Consider the following 21,655-nt stretch of genomic DNA (forward strand, 5'->3'; position numbering starts at 1 on the left):
TTAATAAATGGATCAAGATATTTAGATTATTTAATGTATAGTAAATATTATACATTATACACGATTAATGTAAAACAATGATTGAAATTAACAATAAAGCATAATAAAGCATATGTTGGACTGATAGATAATAATTCAAAATGCCTCGAAAAGCTCTCAAGCAAAACTAATAGATAAAACTTCATACAGCCTTCACTCGCAAAATCCCTTGGTAGGCATACAAGAAACAATTAAATACACCGAGGCGTGTAACTTATCTTTTCCGCCACAAAACTGCCCTCTAGTTTAAAAGCATTACAGCAATTGCGTAACATTACAGGGGGCGCGTCTGAGCTAAACTCTTCAACCACCAGCAAGCAACAAAAATCGGTAACTTTTCGCCCCCGCCCCTATAACAGCGTTTTAAACTTCAGAGCTGTTCTCAATGGAATTATAGAGCTTCTTCGTGGCTAAGCGGTTAGCGTACGCGCCTTTGGCGTGGGAGACCCGGGTTCGATCCCTGGCGGGAGCTCATGTGGTTCGGATTCCACGTTAATCAGTAGGTCCACGTCTCATATAGCCTTGCTGCTGAAAGGGACGTTAAACTCAAAATCAACTCAACTCAATGGAATTATACAGACAAACAGCTCCTTGTGGTAGGAAAAGGAAAGGGGGGCAGATTCTCTGTGGTCGCCCAAGGGAACAAATGCATGCAATATTATATTTTTATTGTATGACATTACACCTATTTAGATGAGACTCTCTCTCTCTCTCTCTCTCTCTAAAAGAGGTCCCATGGTAAAGGCCAAGTAAACTTTTGATTTCTTTTAACCTAGAATAAGTTCCTCAAGGGAAAGGGTGCGATTTTTAAAACAATTGATATACTATCTTCTTTCTGGCGCCCCCTCCAACCACGCGCCCGGGGCACGTGCCCCCTCTGCCCCCCCCTAGTTGCGGCCCTGGTGATATTACCAAGTGAAAGATAGTCAACAAGGAGATACCCAAAGAAAAAACAGGCTGAAGCCAGTGGTGCCCACCCCCCCTTATGTCCATGACGCACCCCCACGCAATTGTCTATCCATAAGTATTCTTCCATGAAAAAAAAACTTTTCGATTAATTTTACCCCCCCCCCGTCAAACATATTTATATATATTTTTACCCCCCCAAATATTTCAATGACGCAGTTTGCGTCATAGCCCCCCCTTGTGGGCACCTCTGCTGAAGCCATGCTTTTTCCGGCAAACTTCACGCGCATGGTCTTCTTTAGAGGTGGAGAGTCCGATGTTCCATTTTTTTCACTTTTGTTTACTTTCTGAAATGTGGACTGTATTCTTGTTTAATCAGAGATTTTGAATTGATACATATAATCAGATTCTTTTCTTAAAACAAGCAAGTCGTCCTTAGTATATTTGCATTCTGATTAGTTTTGGTCACTAGTAGCAGTTGCAACATCTATCTTGCAGTTTTCTCATGCACAACTCTTCATCATCCGTAAAATATTCATTAATCAAAAATGCCTATAGCTTCTGCAATATCACTCAACTTAAACTGGCGATCCTGGAGTTCATTTTTTCAATAATGTGTAGTGCGATAACAAATTTTGGCCATCCAATTCGCAGGTCATCTTCCAGGTTTTCAAGAACATATTTATACTTACATCTCAAGTTGGCAACAGTTGAAAATTATGGAGGAAATGTCCTAAAGTATCATTATTATATCATTATGTTATTTCTGTCGCCTTCATACCCTTCTTCACCCAATATTCAATCTCTCCTCGTTATTCATAATTTGACATTTTTTTTAACGAACATTGTAATTGCATAACAACAATTACATGTAAATTCAGCTCAGGGGCGTCATTTAGGAAGGGCAGGAGGGGGCAATTGCCCTCCCCAAGAGTTTGAGTACATATGCTTTAGTAGATTGTCTACTAATACACTGGTACAAAACGTGAGATTCTTATGTCAGTGGTGCTCTTGCCCCTCCCAAGCGAAGTCTGAAATGACGCTCCTGATTCAGCTGTTGTTTATTGACCCAGCCAATAAAAAATTACCGCAACGGAAAATAGGCCATAATAACGTACTCAGTTTAGAACTAGCACTAACATCTATGGGTCTTTCCCTGAACATTTAAAATGGCTTTGTAATATAAAAATGAACTCACATAATATGTGTTCAAAGACCATCACAAATTTTCGAGTTGCGTTGTACATGAGCTGGATAAAAGGTAATGGCAACATTGTTATAATTCGTACCTGGCTTTATGCACAGAACACCTGTTACATTCCTTCAATGTAATTGCCTCCCATCTCTATCACCTTCTGCTACACATATGGAAGACGTCCTACACCGTCAGCGCATTAATCTTGGTCGGTATCACGCACAGACTGCCATGTGGAGAAGGTGGGTTTCTCTTGTGCCGTAGAGCTTCCTGCGAAATGGTTCCTTCATTTTGGCGAAGAGGTAATCATCGAGTCCCTAAAAACATTGTTGAGCACTGGTCCCACGTGCCACTTTTATTTGATCCACGCACACTATTAGTTTTTTCCGAAACGTATTATTCTGGCACTTCCAATTTCCTCTTCTACTTTACGCACTGCTGTTTTTGATTGAAGAACACATAGTCGTTACCACTTACCATACTTCACACTTCCATATTTCCTTACCAGGTACGGAACTCCATTTCCTTACCAAGTAGGGCTGACACACATGTTTGGTGTAAAATCAATGTTGCTACTACTTTTAATCCAACCTACGTAGATTTTATCAACGTAGCACAATTAAAAATGAGGGATATAGTATACGTAAAGCCGCGTCAATTCCCGAAGGAGCTGGACGCTCATACTTTCAGGGATTATTCATTGAGTATTTACGAACTTACCAAGGGGGTAACAAAGCGACTTTGATTTACTTATCGACTGATACAAAAATAAAACAGAACGTACCTGTACTTCATATCTGCATGCGTAGTGCCCTTGTACTTTATCTATGACTATGTGTGTGTAAGGGGGGGGGGGGGAATTTAACGCATATCGCATGTCTTGTGCACATGGATACTTCTTACTATTGTACTACGTAGAAAATTTATGGTATTTCATGTAGAAGTGGTAATAGAACACAGAAGAAACGCAGATCACGACGTTCTCATGTATACTATTACCAAAATGAGAAATACAAAATATAACAAGCACTGCAGAAATAATAAAACAGTAACGGATGCGAAAAGGTACCACACCAGATGTTAATGTGCCTCCATGTATATGCACAAAAGTCTAAGATGGGGGTGTTCAATATTTGTTATGTCATTCTTAATTTCTTTTCACAGCAAATCTTTTATGTTATGTTCCAAGTGTAAGAACAAACCACCTGTTATCAGGAGTGCCAGAATCGATGTTCAATTTCAGATTCCTCACTCTGATGAAAGATCTCTCAAAACCTTTTACTCCTATCTTCTTCTTCTTCTTATTATTATTATTATTATTATCGTTTTTACCTTATTTACTGTACGTTGGAGTTTCCATTATGTGCCAAGATAGTCCTAACGAAATTGAAGTATTTTTGTGACATATTCTTTCCCTCTGGTACCCATATTGTTCTTGGTCTTTCCTACATGATTCTTATCACATTTTATACGGCGTTTCATATACACCCAATTCTGTGAAATAACATAAAGTTACTTATAAATATAAGTATATAAATTCTAAGATATCATATTTTACCCGCTTTTATTAAAACATATTATTTCATTAATGTAGATGTCCACTTACAAATTAATGACTTCCATTTCCGTATAATATTGCGCTTATCACTTACTCTTTCCTATTGCACAGGGCTACTATGAATGATCCATTCGTTTTCAAAAGATTGTATTTTCAAAAGTGTTACACGTACATACATAAGATATATATGAAAATAAGCGAAAACTCAACAAGTTTGTGCCCCCATGTGTTGAACAAGGTCGATTACTGTCTGGACGTGTGTCGTGTGACCAAACGGGCACATATAGGACATTCCCATACCGTAAGTACTGGTGAACTACCGACATCTTGCCAAAAACTGGTGGCCCCGCAGCGACGATCCACGGTGGCTCCACTTCCGTTTTGAAAATTATACCACCAGCGCCAGAAACGCGAATAAACCACAAAATTACTCCGCCAAAATATGTTAAATCACCTATATATGCGTGATTTGTTTACATTAAGGTGTCTAAAAAAACACAAGAAAATTGTACAATGGGGTGGGCAAGAACCATTAACCTTATGATTACTAGGCGCATTTTCTTCCGACTTCTCCACGGAAGTGATTAAGAAAACTTCGCTCGTAGAGGGATAAATCGTTAAGGTCTTTTTTTTTATTTGGTCAATCAGAGTGCTTCTTTAAATGTGTATATTCGACGATAACCGTTTGGGGCGAGATAAAATGCATTTCCCGTGTAATTTTATAACAAAATGACGCGCGTCTATTTACTTTATTTCATAGTTCTCCCATATTCACTTTCTAATGATCGGCGACAGTTGCCATCTAAATTCATACAATTATACTCACTCATCTCAAGATTTTTCACTTCATGATGTAGAGGCAGGAGTTACCTTTGACCCCCAGAGCTCGCTTTAGGAATAATTCATCAGGGAAAGAAAAATATATAATAATTAGCGCTGTCGAAATCGGTTTTTGAAAAAACCGAAAACCGGTTTTCGAAAAAAAGTGAAATTTCATAAAACCGAAATGTCGGTTTTGAAAACCGCTTTTGCGGTTTCGGTTTTCAAAACCGCATTTGCGGTTTCGGTTTTGAAAACCGTTTTTGCGGTTTCGGTTTTGAAAACCGCATTTGCGGTTTCGGTTTTGAAAACCGCTTGAAAACCGCTTTTGCGGTTTCGGTTTTGAAAACCGCATTTGCGGTTTCGGTTTTGAAAACCGCTTTTGCGGTTTCGGTTTTGAAAACCGTACTTGCGGTTTTCGGTTTTCAGAAAACCGGTTTTCTCAAAAATGAAAACTGCAAAAGACAAAAATTCGACAGCACTAATGTCAAGTAATGACGAGAAAACAGCAAAGAATCTTTCCCATCTTCGACTCACAGTTGCCAGATGGAGGGAAAAAATGCTCAAAATTTGCAGAGGGGAAAGAAGATATTTTTTCTTAAAATGTCTTAATGTGTAGGGAAATTCTTGTTTAGTATACTTTTACAATTGGCAGAATAAAAAAAAAATAAGTTGCAGTTTCTCACAAAGAGGCACGGCTATCGTTATTGGGAAGTAAAATAATATACAGTAGAATAAAATATGATCGGCGTTCCCTTCACGTATGAACTATTGCAGGTGTCTGGGACTTGCGATAAGAAACCAGTCAACACATGTTAAACCACAACATTCACATTTATCGGAGTGGCAACAAATCAACAATAAAATTGTGTATTGCGATCTATTTTCTTCTTTTCTTTCTTTTTTTTTTTTTTAAGAAATGGAGGTGGTGTTTTTTTTGTTAACATAAGAAAGAGTGGCAGTACTATTTAAAAACAAGGTGAAAGAGTAATGATAATATAAAAGATCTCAGTCTAAGTGGATGAGATTTCAAGTTGGATTTCATGAGTTGCAGGTGTAGTGATCTTAAATAGGGATATACCTTATTTTCTATTTAGCTTAGTGTTGTCATATTACCCGATTTTTGCGGGTACCACCCGATTTTCATGTTCTATATTCGTCCCTCGCTTAAACGTATCTTAATCACGAAAAACCACCCGCATTTTGGGATTGAAGAAAAATCTAAGACGACTTAATGGATAAAGTCTTGGCATATTCAACGTAAACCGCTACAACTCTGACAATCTTAACCGCTACACCTCTGATTTTTATATATTTCGTAAACTAGATCACAAGGAACACGAATCTGAAGGATTTTTGACATTCCGACTTCCGGAACTCGAGATATTAAAACTTTAAGTTTAATATAGATATATTCTCTATACGAAAAATATTATGTCCTGTGAAATATATAAAGGTAACCAAGAAAGTTCTGTCGCTTTTTGTGGAGGTTTGTGTTCAATTGATCCTCACACCGTGAGTTGAATGCGAATGGAGAAAAGGCGAAGGTCAGATGTTGGTGTGGGTATATCCAACACTCTACCTGCTTGTGGCAGTTCAGTTACAACGTGAACTTGTGTAAGGACAGAGTGAATATGGAACCTCCACAGAGCGTCATAAGGGCGTGTATGCTGTACGAGTTCAAACTTGGGTCAAACGCCACTGCAGCGGAGCGGAAGATATCTGAGGCCTTTCGTGAGGGTGTCGTGATTACGCAGACACTGCAAGGGTGATTTAGAAAGTTTAAGGACGGTGACAAAACACTCACGAAAGACGCACCACGTGCCGGAAGACCAACACATGTACAAAATGAAAATCTTCAGGTAGCAATTGAGGCGAACAGCGGAGGGACCTGTGAGAAACTGGGGCTAACATTCAATGTAAGTGGAGAAACCATCCGGCAGCACTTCCATCAACTTGGGAAGCAGTACAATTTGAGTCTATTGGTCCCACATGAATTAACTCTGGGCCAGAAGGCTACGCGAGCAGACACCTGTGTTTCTTTGCTGTCTCGTCTGAGAAAGGAGCCATTTCTGGACAGTATGTTGACATGTGATGAGAAGCTCCATGGCGTCGTCACCATTGGTTAAAATCCCATGAACTGGTTCCAAAACAGCTGAAACCAGTAATGCAGCAGAAAGTCCTGCTGAGTGTTTGGTGGACTGCTCGCGACATCGTGCATCGGGAACTGTTACCGGCTAGTCAGAGCAGAACATTAATGCAACTGTTTACTGTCAGCAGTTGAGCCGTGTTCAAGAAAAACTCAAAACCCTGGAGCCAGCACTTCTCAATCGCTAAGGGGTTCTCTCGTTACGGGACAACGCTAAGCCCCACATGGCTAGATTGACCCGGGACACCATCCTACGCCTTGGATGGGAAACACTATTGCAACTGCCATACTCCCCGGACATTGCACCGTCCGAATATTACCCGTTCCATTCCTTGCACACTCACCTTAGAGAACTCCAGTTCAACTCCGTAGTAAAAGTGCAAAATACACTTGATACCTTCTTCGCTTCACAGTAAACCAAGTTCTACCGCGAAGGAATCCATGCCCACCCCGAACGTTGGGAGAAGGTCGTTGATACTGATGGGTACTATTTTTGATCTTTCAGGTACGTCTTAGGCAGGGATGTAGCCACGGGGGGGGCCATCGGGGCCAGATCCCCCAAATGATTTCCTGGCACCCCTAATGGCCAGATGTTAAAACATCATCGTGAGATTACTTCACTTCAGTCATTTAAAAATAACAAAGTTTACGTATATTTAAAATTTACGGTAAAATAGTATGGAAAAATAGTATTTTACCATACCGATCACAAAATAGTATGGTATTTCTTCCTTATAGCCATCCGAAAATAGTATGGTATACTTTTTGTGACAGCAGATTACACAATTTACGGCGATTTGTATTTGACAGTTTGAAGACAAACGTTTTGACAAGGTACTATAAATTCTATCATAAAACAATGGTACTAAATTGTAAGTACATTATATTATTTATATGCTGTAATTAGTGTTTTAAGAAAACTTTTTATCAGATAGAAAATTTGGTGAAAAGCAACGTTTTTATTCAGTTTTTCAGTTTGGAATTCATTCCCTTTTTTAAATGCTATTTCGTGTAAAACAGTAAGTGAGATATAGCTGTTAATAAAATAATTATGTCTTTTTCGTCACGAATAATAAATAACATTTTTGTCAGAAAATCTTAAATAAATTAAGTGCAATTTCAAAGAAAATCAGTCTTATGTATAAAAGCAACCAAGAAAGTTCTGTCGCTTTTTGTGGAGGTCTGCGATAATTGGCCCTCACTGGCGGCCGGGTTTCGTCGAGTCGAAACATATATCTCGTGTCGGGGTGTTGAAGCTACCACCGCGTAGCAGCGACCAGCGAGAACTTTGTTTTGGTCCGCACTTCTTAGATTCTTTGCGGAGAATCGTGAAGGAACCAACACGAACTATCGCCAGTCATGTGCATGCGGTTATTATTATATATTATTTTTTCCTGGAGAATTGTTCCTAAAGTGAGCTCCGGGGGTCAAGAATAACCTCTGCCTCAACATCATGAAGTGAAAAATCTTGAGATAAGTGCGATAATTGCATGAATTAGATGGCAACTGTCGTCGATCATTAGAAAGTGAGTATGGGAGAACTATGAAATAAAGTAAATAGACACGCGTGATTTTGTTACAAAATTACACACATTTTATCTAATTCCAAACAGTTATCGTCGAATATACACGGTTAAAGGAGCACTCTGATTGACCCAATTAAAAAGATCTTAACGATTTATCCCTTTACAAGCGACGGTTCCTTCATCGCCTTCGTAGCGAAGTAGGAAGAACACTTGCCTAGTAATCATAAGGTTGGTGGTTTGAGTCCCCTGCGGGGTAATTTTTTGATACTTTTTAAAGTGTTTTTTAGACTCACCTTAATGTAACTAAATCACACATATAGCCGATTTAACATTTAACGTTTGGGGGAGTAAGTTTGTGGTTCGTTGGCGCTTTGTCGCGTCAATGCCGCTGGCGGTATAATTTTCAAAACGGTAGAGGGGCCACCGGGAATCGTCGCTGCGGCGCCGCCAATGTTTGGCGAGATGTCACTAATTGCCCATTTGCGGTCCACCGACGCTTACGGCATGGGGATAATTCAGTGTGAGTGGCGAAACCATTCACTTCATCAACTGAGAAAACACTAGAAGTTGGGTCGATGGGTCCCACATAACTTGATTCCGGGTCAAAAGGCAACGCAAGCAGACACCTGTGTTTCTTTGCTGTCTCGTCTCAGGAGCCATTTCTGGACAAGGTGTTGCCATGTGATGAGAAATGGGTCCTGTACGAAGTTCCCCGGCGCCGTCATAATTGGTTAGCATCCCATGAACGGTTCCAAGACAGCCGAAACCAGCACTACACCAGAAGAAAGTCCTCCTGTGTGTTTATGAACTGCTCGCGGCATCGTGCATCGGGAACTGCTACCAGCTGGTCATCGCATCAATCAACTGTGTACTGTCAGCAGTTGAGCAGTGTTCAAGAGAAACTCAAAACTCTGGAGCCAGCACTTCTGAATCCCAAAGGGGTCCTTATGTTACAGGACAACGCTAAGCTTCTCGTGGCTAGGATGACCCGGGACACCATTTTACGCCTTGGATAGGAAACACTATTGTATACGCCATACTCACTGGACATTGCACCGTCCGATTATCATCTGTTCCCTTCCTTGGACAATCACCTTTAAAGGATGCCAACTTAAATCCCAAGTAGAGGTGCAAAATGCACTTGATACCTCCTTCGCTTCACGGAACACCAACCTCTACCGCGGTGGAATAAATGGCCTTCCAGAACATTTGCAGAAGGTTGTCGATGTATTCTTAATCTTCCAGATACGTGTTAGGTGACATATGAATGGTGGTGGGTGAGAAAGCGATAGAACTTTCCTGTTTACCTTTATAGATCGGTTCTGTGTATTGAAATAGTTATGAACAAAGGTATAATGTTTGGTCGGGGGCAGTAGTTCTTGGTTAAACATAATACAAACTATCTGTAATATAATTTATGAAATTATTATTATTATTATTTTGTTATTAATAATAATAGTAATAATAAGAAGCAGCAGCAGCTAAAAACAGTGTTTTTAGTTTTCTGGAAGAAAACCAAAATTTTCCAGTTTTTTTCAGGCTTCAAAAACACTAGCTGCAACACATCTTTTTTTTTTTTTAGATTGTAGCTCGCCCCCCTTCAAAAACGACGAGCCCCTCCTACAGAAACCTGCTGACTACACCCCTGGTCTTAGGTGACATATCGATACTCTAAGGTGATAGGTCAAAAAGCGACATAACTTTCTTCGTTAATTTTATACATACTATGTAAAACTACTGTATAAGTTCTAGTATCTCGAGTTCGGGAAGTCGGAATGTCAAAATTCCTTCAGATTCGTGTTCCTCGTGGTCTAGTTTACAAAATATATAAAAAATAGTTTTGGTCCAGTTTGCTTCCGTAATCACTTTATGTTCGAATATCTCGAGATTGGAAATTCGGAATGTCAAAATTCCTTCAGATTCGTGTTTCTAGTGGTCTACTTTACAAAATATATAAAAATAAGGTGGGGTCTAGTTTGCTTCCGTGGTCACTTTATGTTCGAATATCTCGAGATCGGAAATTCGGAATGTCAAAATTCCTTCAGATTCGTGTTTCTCATAGTCTAGTTTACAAAATATATAAAAATTAGTTTTGGTCCAGTTTGCTTCCGTGGTCACTTTAAGTTCGAATATCTCGAGTTCCGAAATTCGGAATGTCAAAATTCCTTCAGATTCGTGTTCCTCGTGGTCTAATTTACAAAATATATGAAAATCAGGTGGGGTCCAGTTTGCTTCCCTGCAGCCGAAAAGTACATTGGAAGTGTCATCAAAGAAGTAACTTTAAAAAAAAAAAGTGCGAAGGATCCAAGGTCAGTATTTATAACACACAAGTTCACATCAGTACTTACGGTTTAGAACTCCCCACTTTTCTGACTTTAAAATATTGCAACCCTAATTTAGCTGTGACTTGTACAACCATCGAACAATCCCTTTCGCACAGTGCTGCATATATTACCATAATAGTCTTGGAGCAAATAAAAAGAGTTAAAACACGGACATAAATCAATACAATTGTCTCGATCGATAAATGCTTTCACAATTGTTAAAAGGTGTAATTAAAAACATCAAACATTGTTTCTGCTTTGAAAAGGACAAACAAGGTTTCGTTCATAAAACCGCAAACACGGTTTCGGGCGGCTTTCGCTTTCGAAAATAGCTTTTGCGGTGTCGGTTTTGAAAACCGCATTTGCGGTTTCGGTTTTGAAAACCGCATTTGCGGTTTCGGTTTTGAAAACCGCTTTTGCGGTTTCGGTTTTGAAAACCGCTTTTGCGGTTTCGGTTTTGAAAACCGCTTTTTCGGTTTCGGTTTTGAAAACCGCTTTTTCGGTTTCGGTTTTGAAAACCGCATTTGTGGTTTCGGTTTTGAAAACCGCATTTGCGGTTTCGGTTTTGAAAACCGCATTTGCGGTTTTCGGTTTTCAGAAAACCGGTTTTCTAAAAAACCGAAAACCGCAAATGTCACAAAAATTCAACAGCACTAATAATAATAATAGCATGCACATGACTGACAATAGTACGTGTTGGTCCCTTCGCGATTCTCTGTGACGATTCGAAGGAACGCGGACCAAAATGAAGTCCTCGCTGCTACGCGGTGGTAACTTCAACAGCTCGACTGTAGATATCTGTTTCGACTCGACGAGACCCTTCCGCCACTGGCATACTAGCGGCAATCCTTCGACGAGTCGATATATCGACGATCGACATTTACCGGTAAGTGGGCCACTAGAGTTGGCAACATTTACGGCATGGGGATTTGCAGAGGGTGCAGAAAACTTGGTGAGTTTGCGGATATTTTCATATATCTCTCATCTTTGTACATCTACCACTTTTGAAAATGAATGAATCATTTATAGTAGCCCTGTATACAAAAACTGGATTCTTACCACAAATTTTTTGTTTGAAAAAATATTCGAAGTTTAAGCTTTGATATATTTTTAAAAAAGTGCCAAAGTAATATGTAAATATTGGGTGTTTCATGTCGGTTCTCAATATATATCTTGGTAAGTCACCTACTCTCTTCCTTACACATAGGGAGAAAAAGTAAAGCATGTTCGTTTTTATCTAATTTAATATTAAGGCGGATGGTGTTGAATTTTGAATTTGTTAATAATGTCACTTGAACTCCAGACTTACTTGTGCGTACCTTATACAACGATTATATTGATTCAAATAAAATCAAATGAAGTCTTTCGAAGAAAGAAAGAAAAAAAAGTACTTTTCCAGCACTAATTTCAGAAAACAAGTTGAAATATCAGTTGCCATTTGCAGAAGAAACTTTACATAAAGAAAAATGTACAAAAATTTCAAACAAAAATTTCAAACAGTGGAACAATTCAAGAAGGATCATTGTATAAGATACGTACTTACTTCTTTGGTTTTCACCGTAGTATATGAGATTTATTCATTTCAAAATAATGCTGTCAGTTGTTGGTCAGTAAAGGAGAAACATTTATGACTAGCAACCAACCATTTTTGTGATCATCAAACTACAATAAAGTTATTAAACACATATTCATTAGTGTTCGTATTTCACTTACCTGAAAGTGAGATGGGACTTTTTCATTAAAACCACACATTTTTGGAAGAATTTCCAAAATATTTCGTTTTACTAGTTATTTCACTAGCATCTCTGTAGCTATTTTTAAATCAAATATCACATAGGTTTTATTAAAAAATGAATTCACCCGATAAAGAAGGGGCAATAGTTATCTGTTTATCTTGCTGTCGTCAAATACCAAAAAGCGTTTAATTACTTTGCGTTTCTTCCGTATTAATTTATAATACACTAATAATTATATGTTCTTGTCTTGTTTATTTCCTTTTTTGTCTACTATCACGCAATATTTTAAGACAATCTATTGTGAACAATGTGTTAGCTACATTTCAATTTCACATCTTAATCTTCGTGTGTCTCCTTGCTTGTAAACACACTAAAGAGACAAAATTTATACTAAAACATTTTAAACACTGAAATTAAAATAAATAAATAAATAAAAGAATCGCAAAAATATACCAACATTGTAATGAGGAAATTACTTTTGGCGTAAAATGTGCTCCCAATATAATAATAATCTCTAATTATTTAAACTACTTTATTGATAAAGATACATATTTAAAACAATAAATTAAGTACATTATATACACAAAAATATATAATTTTCCAAATGCAACATACAGAAGCCTAGTGAAATTTCCTATTGTAAGGCTTCAAATCTTTCCTGATGTTTTTGAACCTTTTATTTGATGTCCCTTTGTTTCTATCATTACACAATACTTCTTTTGTAGGTACAGTATTGATTTGAAAGAAGTCGTCCGATGAACTTTGCTCCATTAACTTCAACTTTGCTTCAATTGCCTGAATAGTTGTCTCTCGGCTAAAACAAAAATTCCAGAAAATTAGACAGTTCACATAAAACTATATAAGTGCACTCTAAACAAAATAATAATAACTAGCTGAACCTGCGCTCTCTACACAGCGCATCATTCGCATATGAGCATAAATCTCCTTCTCATTCCTCACAACATATGCACATGTCCCTTTACGGACACAAGTGAGACGTCTTGATTTAAAAAAAAAAAAAAAAAAAAAAAAAAAAAAAAAAAAAAAATCGGCAAGGGATATCATAAACGGAAGATTTTTTCGATTATTTTTTCTCAATATCTCGCACCGTTTGCAAGATTTGAGCCTACTTCCGGTTGGAGTTTCTAATTCATGTATGACCAGAGTTTTCTTTCTTCTTGCATGCAGTATGTAATAAGCAAATACAGTACATTACATATACAATTAATTATAATGTAAGTTATATATGGTGTTCATTAAGCAAAACACTCAAAAATAAAGATTTATCTTAAGACTCGAGAAATGGTTATCCTTCCTTTTTCACTATTATTTCGCTATGGAACAAACGCCTGAGACATATACAACCCCAATATACAACATTGTGGTGTTAGAATGTATAACACATAGGATATGGTGCTTTGTTTTTTTTTAAATTTCAACGCTTCCAGCGTACCCTAAAAAAATGTAACAAAGAAATAATGGCCATGTTTTTTTAAAAAAATTATCAATTAGAACTGGGCAATCTACGCAAAATTTCCAATCGATCAGTGAAAACGTCATCTTTCTAGAGCCTGTAGTTTCCGAGATCTCATTGTCGAAAGGAAGGCCACAAACATATAAACATAGTTTAAAAGAACTCGGAAGATGGAAGCACAACTCACATGCATTGATTTTAGAGAAGGCTTATTAAAATACAAAGGCTTTGAACAATAATTTTATATCATAAACTTTATGAAAAAGATATAGTTAACTAATTTAGACTATTTAAAGTACAAATACTTAAAATGTTTGTCCCTGTTAAACGTGAAATCACACATAACCGTAAATGAAAGATTTGAAAGCTAAAGTTATAGGTTGGAGCTCAGGCGCTTTTAATTGCTATTGTAGCATTTAAATAGATAGATGGATAATAATGATAATAATAACAATAATAATAATAATAATAAGAAGAAGAAGAAGATTCATGTCATTCTGATATGACTAACAGAAGGGCAGATTACATTATTATTATTATTATTATTATTATTTTGCCAACTGAAACAAATCATAGTGAAAACACATGGTGCCTTCCATTTCAACTCAGGCAAAAAAAAAAAAAAAAAAATCTCATCACCATCTCAGATATTGTTGAAACTTTTTTTTTATAGCAAGTAGACATGTTTCTAATAGACCCATATTTTTTTGTTTTGTCGAAAAAAAATTTCCTGTCAAGTAATGGGCCATCAAAGACGGGGAGTACAATTTATGAAGATAGAAGACATGGAAAATGGTCAAGTTCGGAGCTCCATCATTCAGCTATGGAAACAGGTAGAGTTATAATTCTTGTTGTGGTATGTACATAAGGATATAAATAAACTATATTTTATTATATTTTGGTTTGCGCATGCGTATCTTTTTGGACATAATTAACAAATGAACGTCAGTTTATCTGAAAAGTCGAAGTTAGCGAATTTTTTTCGACCACTTCCGGTTCGAATTTTAAAATTCTGTTTTCATGCTTGTAAGACCTAGTTACCCGCTTTCCGAAGAAAGAAAAAAAAAATGTATCGCTTCTGTGTGCAACCGTTTTGTCGCAAAAAATTCGAGAAATTGTAAAATTTTCAAAAATCGCGATTTTTGGGAGCCATTTTCTCGAAAACACCATCTTTTAAAATTCTGAAATTTTGTCAGATAATTCAACTTTACATGAATAATAAACACACCAAATACCATTCTCGACCAATGCATCATGATTTAACTACAGCCTTTTGAAGTTAGCGAAGTTTCATTAACTTGATGTCACAGTTAGCAACACTGGAAACAATAAAAGTGCAATGATTTGATTATGTTTGTTGTTCACATTCAATAAATGAAGAGTAAAAGGTTTTCCTGACTTTTTTTTTTTTTATTACCTAGGTATTTTGATCAAAAAAGCTCTCTGGAATAGTAAAATTAGCAGTCCCTCTCTGTTTTCTTAAACCGAAGTAATCTGAGATGGAAATTACGGTTACGAAACACACAAATTTTAAGTTTACTTAAAATGGCCATCCAATAAATTCAGATGATCTATAAGAAGCCTGAACTATTACCTCAATGATGATTTGGAATCTCCAGACAAAGTCTCAATTAAGTGCGACGTCATTACAGTGATCGAAAAAGGACAAAAAGATAAAAAAAAAAAAAAAAAAAAAAAATCGAAACATTTTCTTACGCGTTCCATCAAAGAAATTTACGGACTTTTTAAACGAACAATCCCAGCATAAGAATGGGCACTCGGAATTTTACAGTATTCGATTAAAGTGGGTCAGTCCGCAACCTGCGAGGGAAGTGTGTGTATTGTGCAAATTTTAAGTTAGCTGCTACTGCGTTGCAACAAATCAAAGATGCAACCTATATTAAAGCTGTCATGAGTGACCTATTTCCTTTAGTAGTATGATCCGTAGAAAATGACAGCTGTCTTCTTCAAGAATGTGGTGAATGTCATGGAGTGGAAGGAATAAGTGTGGAGTCTTTAATTATTGATCCTGTTGAAAATGAAAGTGTTACGTACGCCATATGGGAAAACAATGATCTCGTTAAAAAAGCTGTGCCACTTTCTGTTTTCGTATCGTACATTGCTGGTTTAACTGTAAAAATTGTAATTCATGACTACATCAAAAAAATTCAAAGAGAATTAATTGCTACCGAATAGCATCGTATAAAATTTCAAGATACAAATTCTATTTTACCTCATGTGGACTTCGTTGAAAACTGGACTGTTAATCTGCAAAGTGAAATTCACAGTTATCACCAGAATATGGAACAACTGACAGTTCTGTTGTAATAAGCGACGACAAAACACACGATTCGGGTCATGTACTCATAGCCATAGAGAAGATTCTAAAAATACTCGAAGAAAAGCGAAAATATAGTTTATAGAAAAAGGTTCGAATACGTGAAAATAAGTGTCTACAATTTCCCAAACCGTGTCAGTGATTTCTAATGGTGCTGCAATGGACCATCAAACACGGGGAGTACAATTTATAAATTCCATTTTATTTTCCATGTAAAAGACATGGAAAATAGTCAACTTCGGAACCCCACCATTCAGCTATGGAGACAGGTAGAGTTATAATTCTTGTTGTGGTATGTACATAAGGATATAAATAAACTATATTTTATTATATTTTGGTTTGCGCATGCGTATCTTTTTGGACATAATTAACAAATGAACGTCAGTTTATCTGAAAAGTCGAAGTTAGCGAATTTTTTTCGACCACTTCCGGTTCGAATTTTAAAATTCTGTTTTCATGCTTGTAAGACCTAGTTACCCGCTTTCCGAAGAAAGAAAAAAAAAAATGTATCGCTTCTGTGTGCAACCGTTTTGTCGCAAAAAATTCGAGAAATTGTAAAATTTTCAAAAATCGCGATTTTTGGGAGCCATTTTCTCGAAAACACCATCTTTTAAAATTCTGATGGTGGTACAAATTCATTAAATGAAGAATAAAAGGTTTTCCTCACTGGATTTTTTTATTATTTTGATCACAAAGGTGCTCTGAAATAGTAAGATGAAGTAATATGAGATGGAAATTACGATTACGAAACACACAAATTTTAAGTTCACTTACTTAAAATGGTCTTCGGAAACAACAAAATTTCACCGATTTCTTTCTTTCTTTTTTTTTTCACATGCTTGGTGTCTTCTTCGCTAATAGCATGTAACCGTGCAGATGCTCCAATAGGTGTTGGTACATTCACAACGTCCAGAGGTGGATCCAGAGAGGCGATCGCCCTCCCAGAAGAAGAAACTTTTATTTTATATATAAATAAAACCCATCCCAAAGTTTGGAGCTCTTAAAAGTAACTCTAAGTAGCAGTATTACACCCCCCCTCCCCTAGTGGAAATATGTAGCCTGGCGAAGGTCCATGTGGAAGGATAAACAACACTTCAACTTTACGTAATTCATGATTTATTGATAATTATGCTACGCATCACTAGTTATCATACGTATATGCAAGAGCGCCGATCCTGGGGTGCGGGCCCCCCAAAGCTGATGTGGGCCCCCTATTGTATTTATGAATATACAATATTTGGCATAATTTGAATGCAATTTGTCTTAAAATCCTCATATATATACACCTTCTGCATCTGAATGCTCCCCCCCCCCTTCCCAAATTTACAGAGAAGTCGGCACCTTTGCGCATATGTATGTAACTAAAGTTCCTTTTTGCAGACTTCTTAAATCTACACTTTGAATTGTAGAAGCTCGATTTTGGGGGAAGCATGAAGTTAGTTTATGGTGTCCAGTTACTACCATAAAAACTTCGCCATTTTCCGAAAGCCAATGGTGACTTCGTTGAATACCAGTTACCGGTCGCATACTTTCCCATTCTTGCTTTTTTTTTTTCTTTCTTCCGGAAGTTGTCGAATTCAGTTCCAGGCAACAAAACGAGAGTAATACCCGAGTTTGTATTTGCACTATACTCACGAATTCTACTGCGGTTTTAATACTGTGTATCTGTTTTAGCCTAAGGTTATGCCGCGTTGCCACATTCTTTACAACCCTCCACCCCCAATACCGTCGCAGAGACCCTGGCATGGCCGGTTTCACTGCAAAACCACTGCTCTATCGGACCTGTCTGCATCTCGAACATCTGAAAGCGATTTTTAAAGCGGGATGCAGCACCATTAGAAATCACTGACACGGTTTGGGAAATTGTAGACACTTATTTTCACGTATTCGAACCTTTTTCTATAAACTATATTTTCGCTTTTCTTCGAGTATTTTTAGAATCTTCTCTATGGCTATGAGTACATGACCCGAATCGTGTGTTTTGTCGTCGCTTATTACAACAGAACTGTCAGTTGTTCCATATTCTGGTGATAACTGTGAATTTCACTTTGCAGATTAACAGTCCAGTTTTCAACGAAGTCCACATGAGGTAAAATAGAATTTGTATCTTGAAATTTTATACGATGCTATTCGGTAGCAATTAATTCTCTTTGAATTTTTTTGATGTAGTCATGAATTACAATTTTTACAGTTAAACCAGCAATGTACGATACGAAAACAGAAAGTGGCACAGCTTTTTTAACGAGATCATTGTTTTCCCATATGGCGTACGTAACACTTTCATTTTCAACAGGATCAATAATTAAAGACTCCACACTTATTCCTTCCACTCCATGACATTCACCACATTCTTGAAGAAGACAGCTGTCATTTTCTACGGATCATACTACTAAAGGAAATAGGTCACTCATGACAGCTTTAATATAGGTTGCATCTTTGATTTGTTGCAACGCAGTAGCAGCTAACTTAAAATTTGCACAATACACACACTTCCCTCGCAGGTTGCGGACTGACCCACTTTAATCGAATACTGTAAAATTCCGAGTGCCCATTCTTATGCTGGGATTGTTCGTTTAAAAAGTCCGTAAATTTCTTTGATGGAACGCGTAAGAAAATGTTTCGATTTTTTTTTTTTTTTTTTTATCTTTTTGTCCTTTTTCGATCACTGTAATGACGTCGCACTTAATTGAGACTTTGTCTGGAGATTCCAAATCATCATTGAGGTAATAGTTCAGGCTTCTTATAGATCATCTGAATTTATTGGATGGCCATTTTAAGTAAACTTAAAATTTGTGTGTTTCGTAACCGTAATTTCCATCTCAGATTACTTCGGTTTAAGAAAACAGAGAGGGACTGCTAATTTTACTATTCCAGAGAGCTTTTTTGATCAAAATACCTAGGTAATAAAAAAAAAAAAAAGTCAGGAAAACCTTTTACTCTTCATTTATTGAATGTGAACAACAAACATAATCAAATCATTGCACTTTTATTGTTTCCAGTGTTGCTAACTGTGACATCAAGTTAATGAAACTTCGCTAACTTCAAAAGGCTGTAGTTAAATCATGATGCATTGGTCGAGAATGGTATTTGGTGTGTTTATTATTCATGTAAAGTTGAATTATCTGACAAAATTTCAGAATTTTAAAAGATGGTGTTTTCGAGAAAATGGCTCCCAAAAATCGCGATTTTTGAAAATTTTACAATTTCTCGAATTTTTTGCGACAAAACGGTTGCACACAGAAGCGATACATTTTTTTTTTCTTTCTTCGGAAAGCGGGTAACTAGGTCTTACAAGCATGAAAACAGAATTTTAAAATTCGAACCGGAAGTGGTCGAAAAAAATTCGCTAACTTCGACTTTTCAGATAAACTGACGTTCATTTGTTAATTATGTCCAAAAAGATACGCATGCGCAAACCAAAATATAATAAAATATAGTTTATTTATATCCTTATGTACATACCACAACAAGAATTATAACTCTACCTGTTTCCATAGCTGAATGATGGAGCTCCGAACTTGACCATTTTCCATGTCTTCTATCTTCATAAATTGTACTCCCCGTCTTTGATGGCCCATTACTTGACAGGAAATTTTTTTTCGACAAAACAAAAAAATATGGGTCTCTTAAAAACATGTCTAGTTGCTATTAAAAAAAAAAAAAAAAAAACTTTAACATCTCTTGAATTACTCCATTCTGAAGTATCTGAATTATTTAGCCAAATGTCACCCAAACGCTGACCAGTTCTAAAATACTGACTTACATTTTTATGATTTGGATTCGAACAAAACTCTTTGAACTGCCTCACAACTCCATTTGCCCTACTGCATTTTAAACAATTATTTCAACAAATTAAGCTAAAAGAAACTTCATGCGATTCACTCCAACATCAGATCCTGCAGAAACATTAACATCGAAACACGAAAGAATTTTTAGTCAATTTATAAATTAAAAATGAGTTCTCCGAACTTTTAAGAACAAATTTATGTAGACAACTTTCTGCAATTTTGGCAAAAATCCAAAATGTCAAAATCAGCTATTGGTTGATATTTCTTAAAGGTAATATATGTAGCAAACACAAATGTTTATCGCATTACACGTTTCAAAAACACGTTTATCACAGAAAGACCACATCCTCATTTTCTATATCAATTCCTATACATGAACTCGAGCAACTACAAGCTTCTCGTTTTACGAATTTTTGAATGTCAATGGCTCGCTGTGCAATATTACTATTTTCAAGCCAACACAGAACAAAACTTTACTGGGAAATTTTTTGATCATCTATGGGTGCACTCGGCACGGCGTGGTGGAACATTCTTAAATACGTCATGCAGAACTTTTAGAGAAATTTAACGATTCTGCCCCCAATTGCAACCTCAAATGCTCCACGCAAGGTAAGTAACCTACAGTTTCCTACATCAAGGTCATTTGGCGACGTCCTGTTATTTGATTTGAACGTATGCAGGCAAGCTCCATGCAAACTAAGTAACGTAGTCTACTATATCAAGTATTACAGGATTATTTTCCTTTTGCAGAAATGTCATCTCCTTTCTCTGACCATCCCTAAATAGATTTCGTTTCCCTGACATTTCAGTTTGCAGGAATCCTCTTAAATTATGAATCTGTTGTGAAATTCAAAATAAATATGAGTTGTGAGATTATTTATCTTGCCAACTACGAACAATTTTGTAGTTAAAAAAAAAGTAATTATGTACTTTCTCGCTTATGCCATATTTTAGTTATAATGTTAAACAAAGGAATATATTACTTGAAATAACAAGAAATGGTAAATTATATCCAAGGAAAGTACAATATTTGTTCATGTGAATGGAGTTACTCATGTGATTTTTGGAAGAAGGGATACCGTTTTTCGTCCTGTAATCATATAATCTGACGAATTCTTACGATAATCAAATTAATGAATACATACATGATTACAAGCACCATTCTGATTGTTGAATATTTCGTAATTTTATCCAATGTACTAGGTATCATCAATTCTCTTAACGCGTCTTTCAAATCGCCATTGAGCCCTGACCTAATACTTATAAAAACATACTGAAGCGCACCGGTAAGAATTTCACATGTGAATATTTTCTACCAATTTTTAAGCAGCGCAGTTGATCTTATGCTCCATGTAATGAATATCTTAAACTTCTATTTACCTAGTTTCTATAAATAATCTAGTTATATTATGTCTACTTCACTTAAGTTCCAAAATTCAACAAATGCCTTGTACTACACAGACACAAAACACTTATGAATATGACACTACTCCATCTGTCGCTACTAACTGCTTTGAAAACTCCATACCTTATTCGCCAAGTGAACTTTGTGGTGGGCAAACACCGTGTGCGTGAGTTTTCTCGGGGTTCTCCCGTTTCCTCCCACTTTCTTCATTCCACCATTTCATTCATTACTCATCATCACCGTCTCCTTTAGCTTAACCGGCATAACCGTGTGACGTAAAACCCAAAGATTTCATTTTCCATACCTTACTTTCTTTTCCAACTTGGCTCCCGCTAACACAGGAATATCAATCTGAGGTTTAGGTTTTTCCAGTTCTTCCTGCAAAGAAAATTACATAA

At 36.7% G+C, this 21,655-nt stretch overlaps 1 protein-coding gene across 3 annotated transcripts in view; it reads right to left on the bottom strand.

Moving 5' to 3' along the window:
• Window positions 1-12,770: 12,770 nt before the first annotated feature.
• LOC145673194 (putative RNA-binding protein 18) overlaps window positions 12,771-21,655 on the bottom strand; it is a 29,418-nt gene continuing 20,533 nt past the window's right edge. For all 3 annotated transcript variants that reach the window (XM_081742666.1, XM_081742674.1, XM_081742683.1), the window contains 2 exons: window positions 21,562-21,635; window positions 12,771-13,066 (listed from right to left, as the gene is read on the bottom strand). In XM_081742666.1, the coding sequence (XP_081598792.1) occupies window positions 12,874-13,066; window positions 21,562-21,635 (267 nt within the window). In that variant the 3' untranslated portion in view covers window positions 12,771-12,873. The remainder of the gene's footprint in view (window positions 13,067-21,561; window positions 21,636-21,655) is intronic.

The sequence above is a fragment of the Thermobia domestica genome, chromosome 2, assembly GCF_964235325.1.
Source record: "Thermobia domestica chromosome 2, izTheDome1.hap1.1, whole genome shotgun sequence".
Classification (NCBI taxonomy): domain Eukaryota; kingdom Metazoa; phylum Arthropoda; class Insecta; order Zygentoma; family Lepismatidae; genus Thermobia; species Thermobia domestica.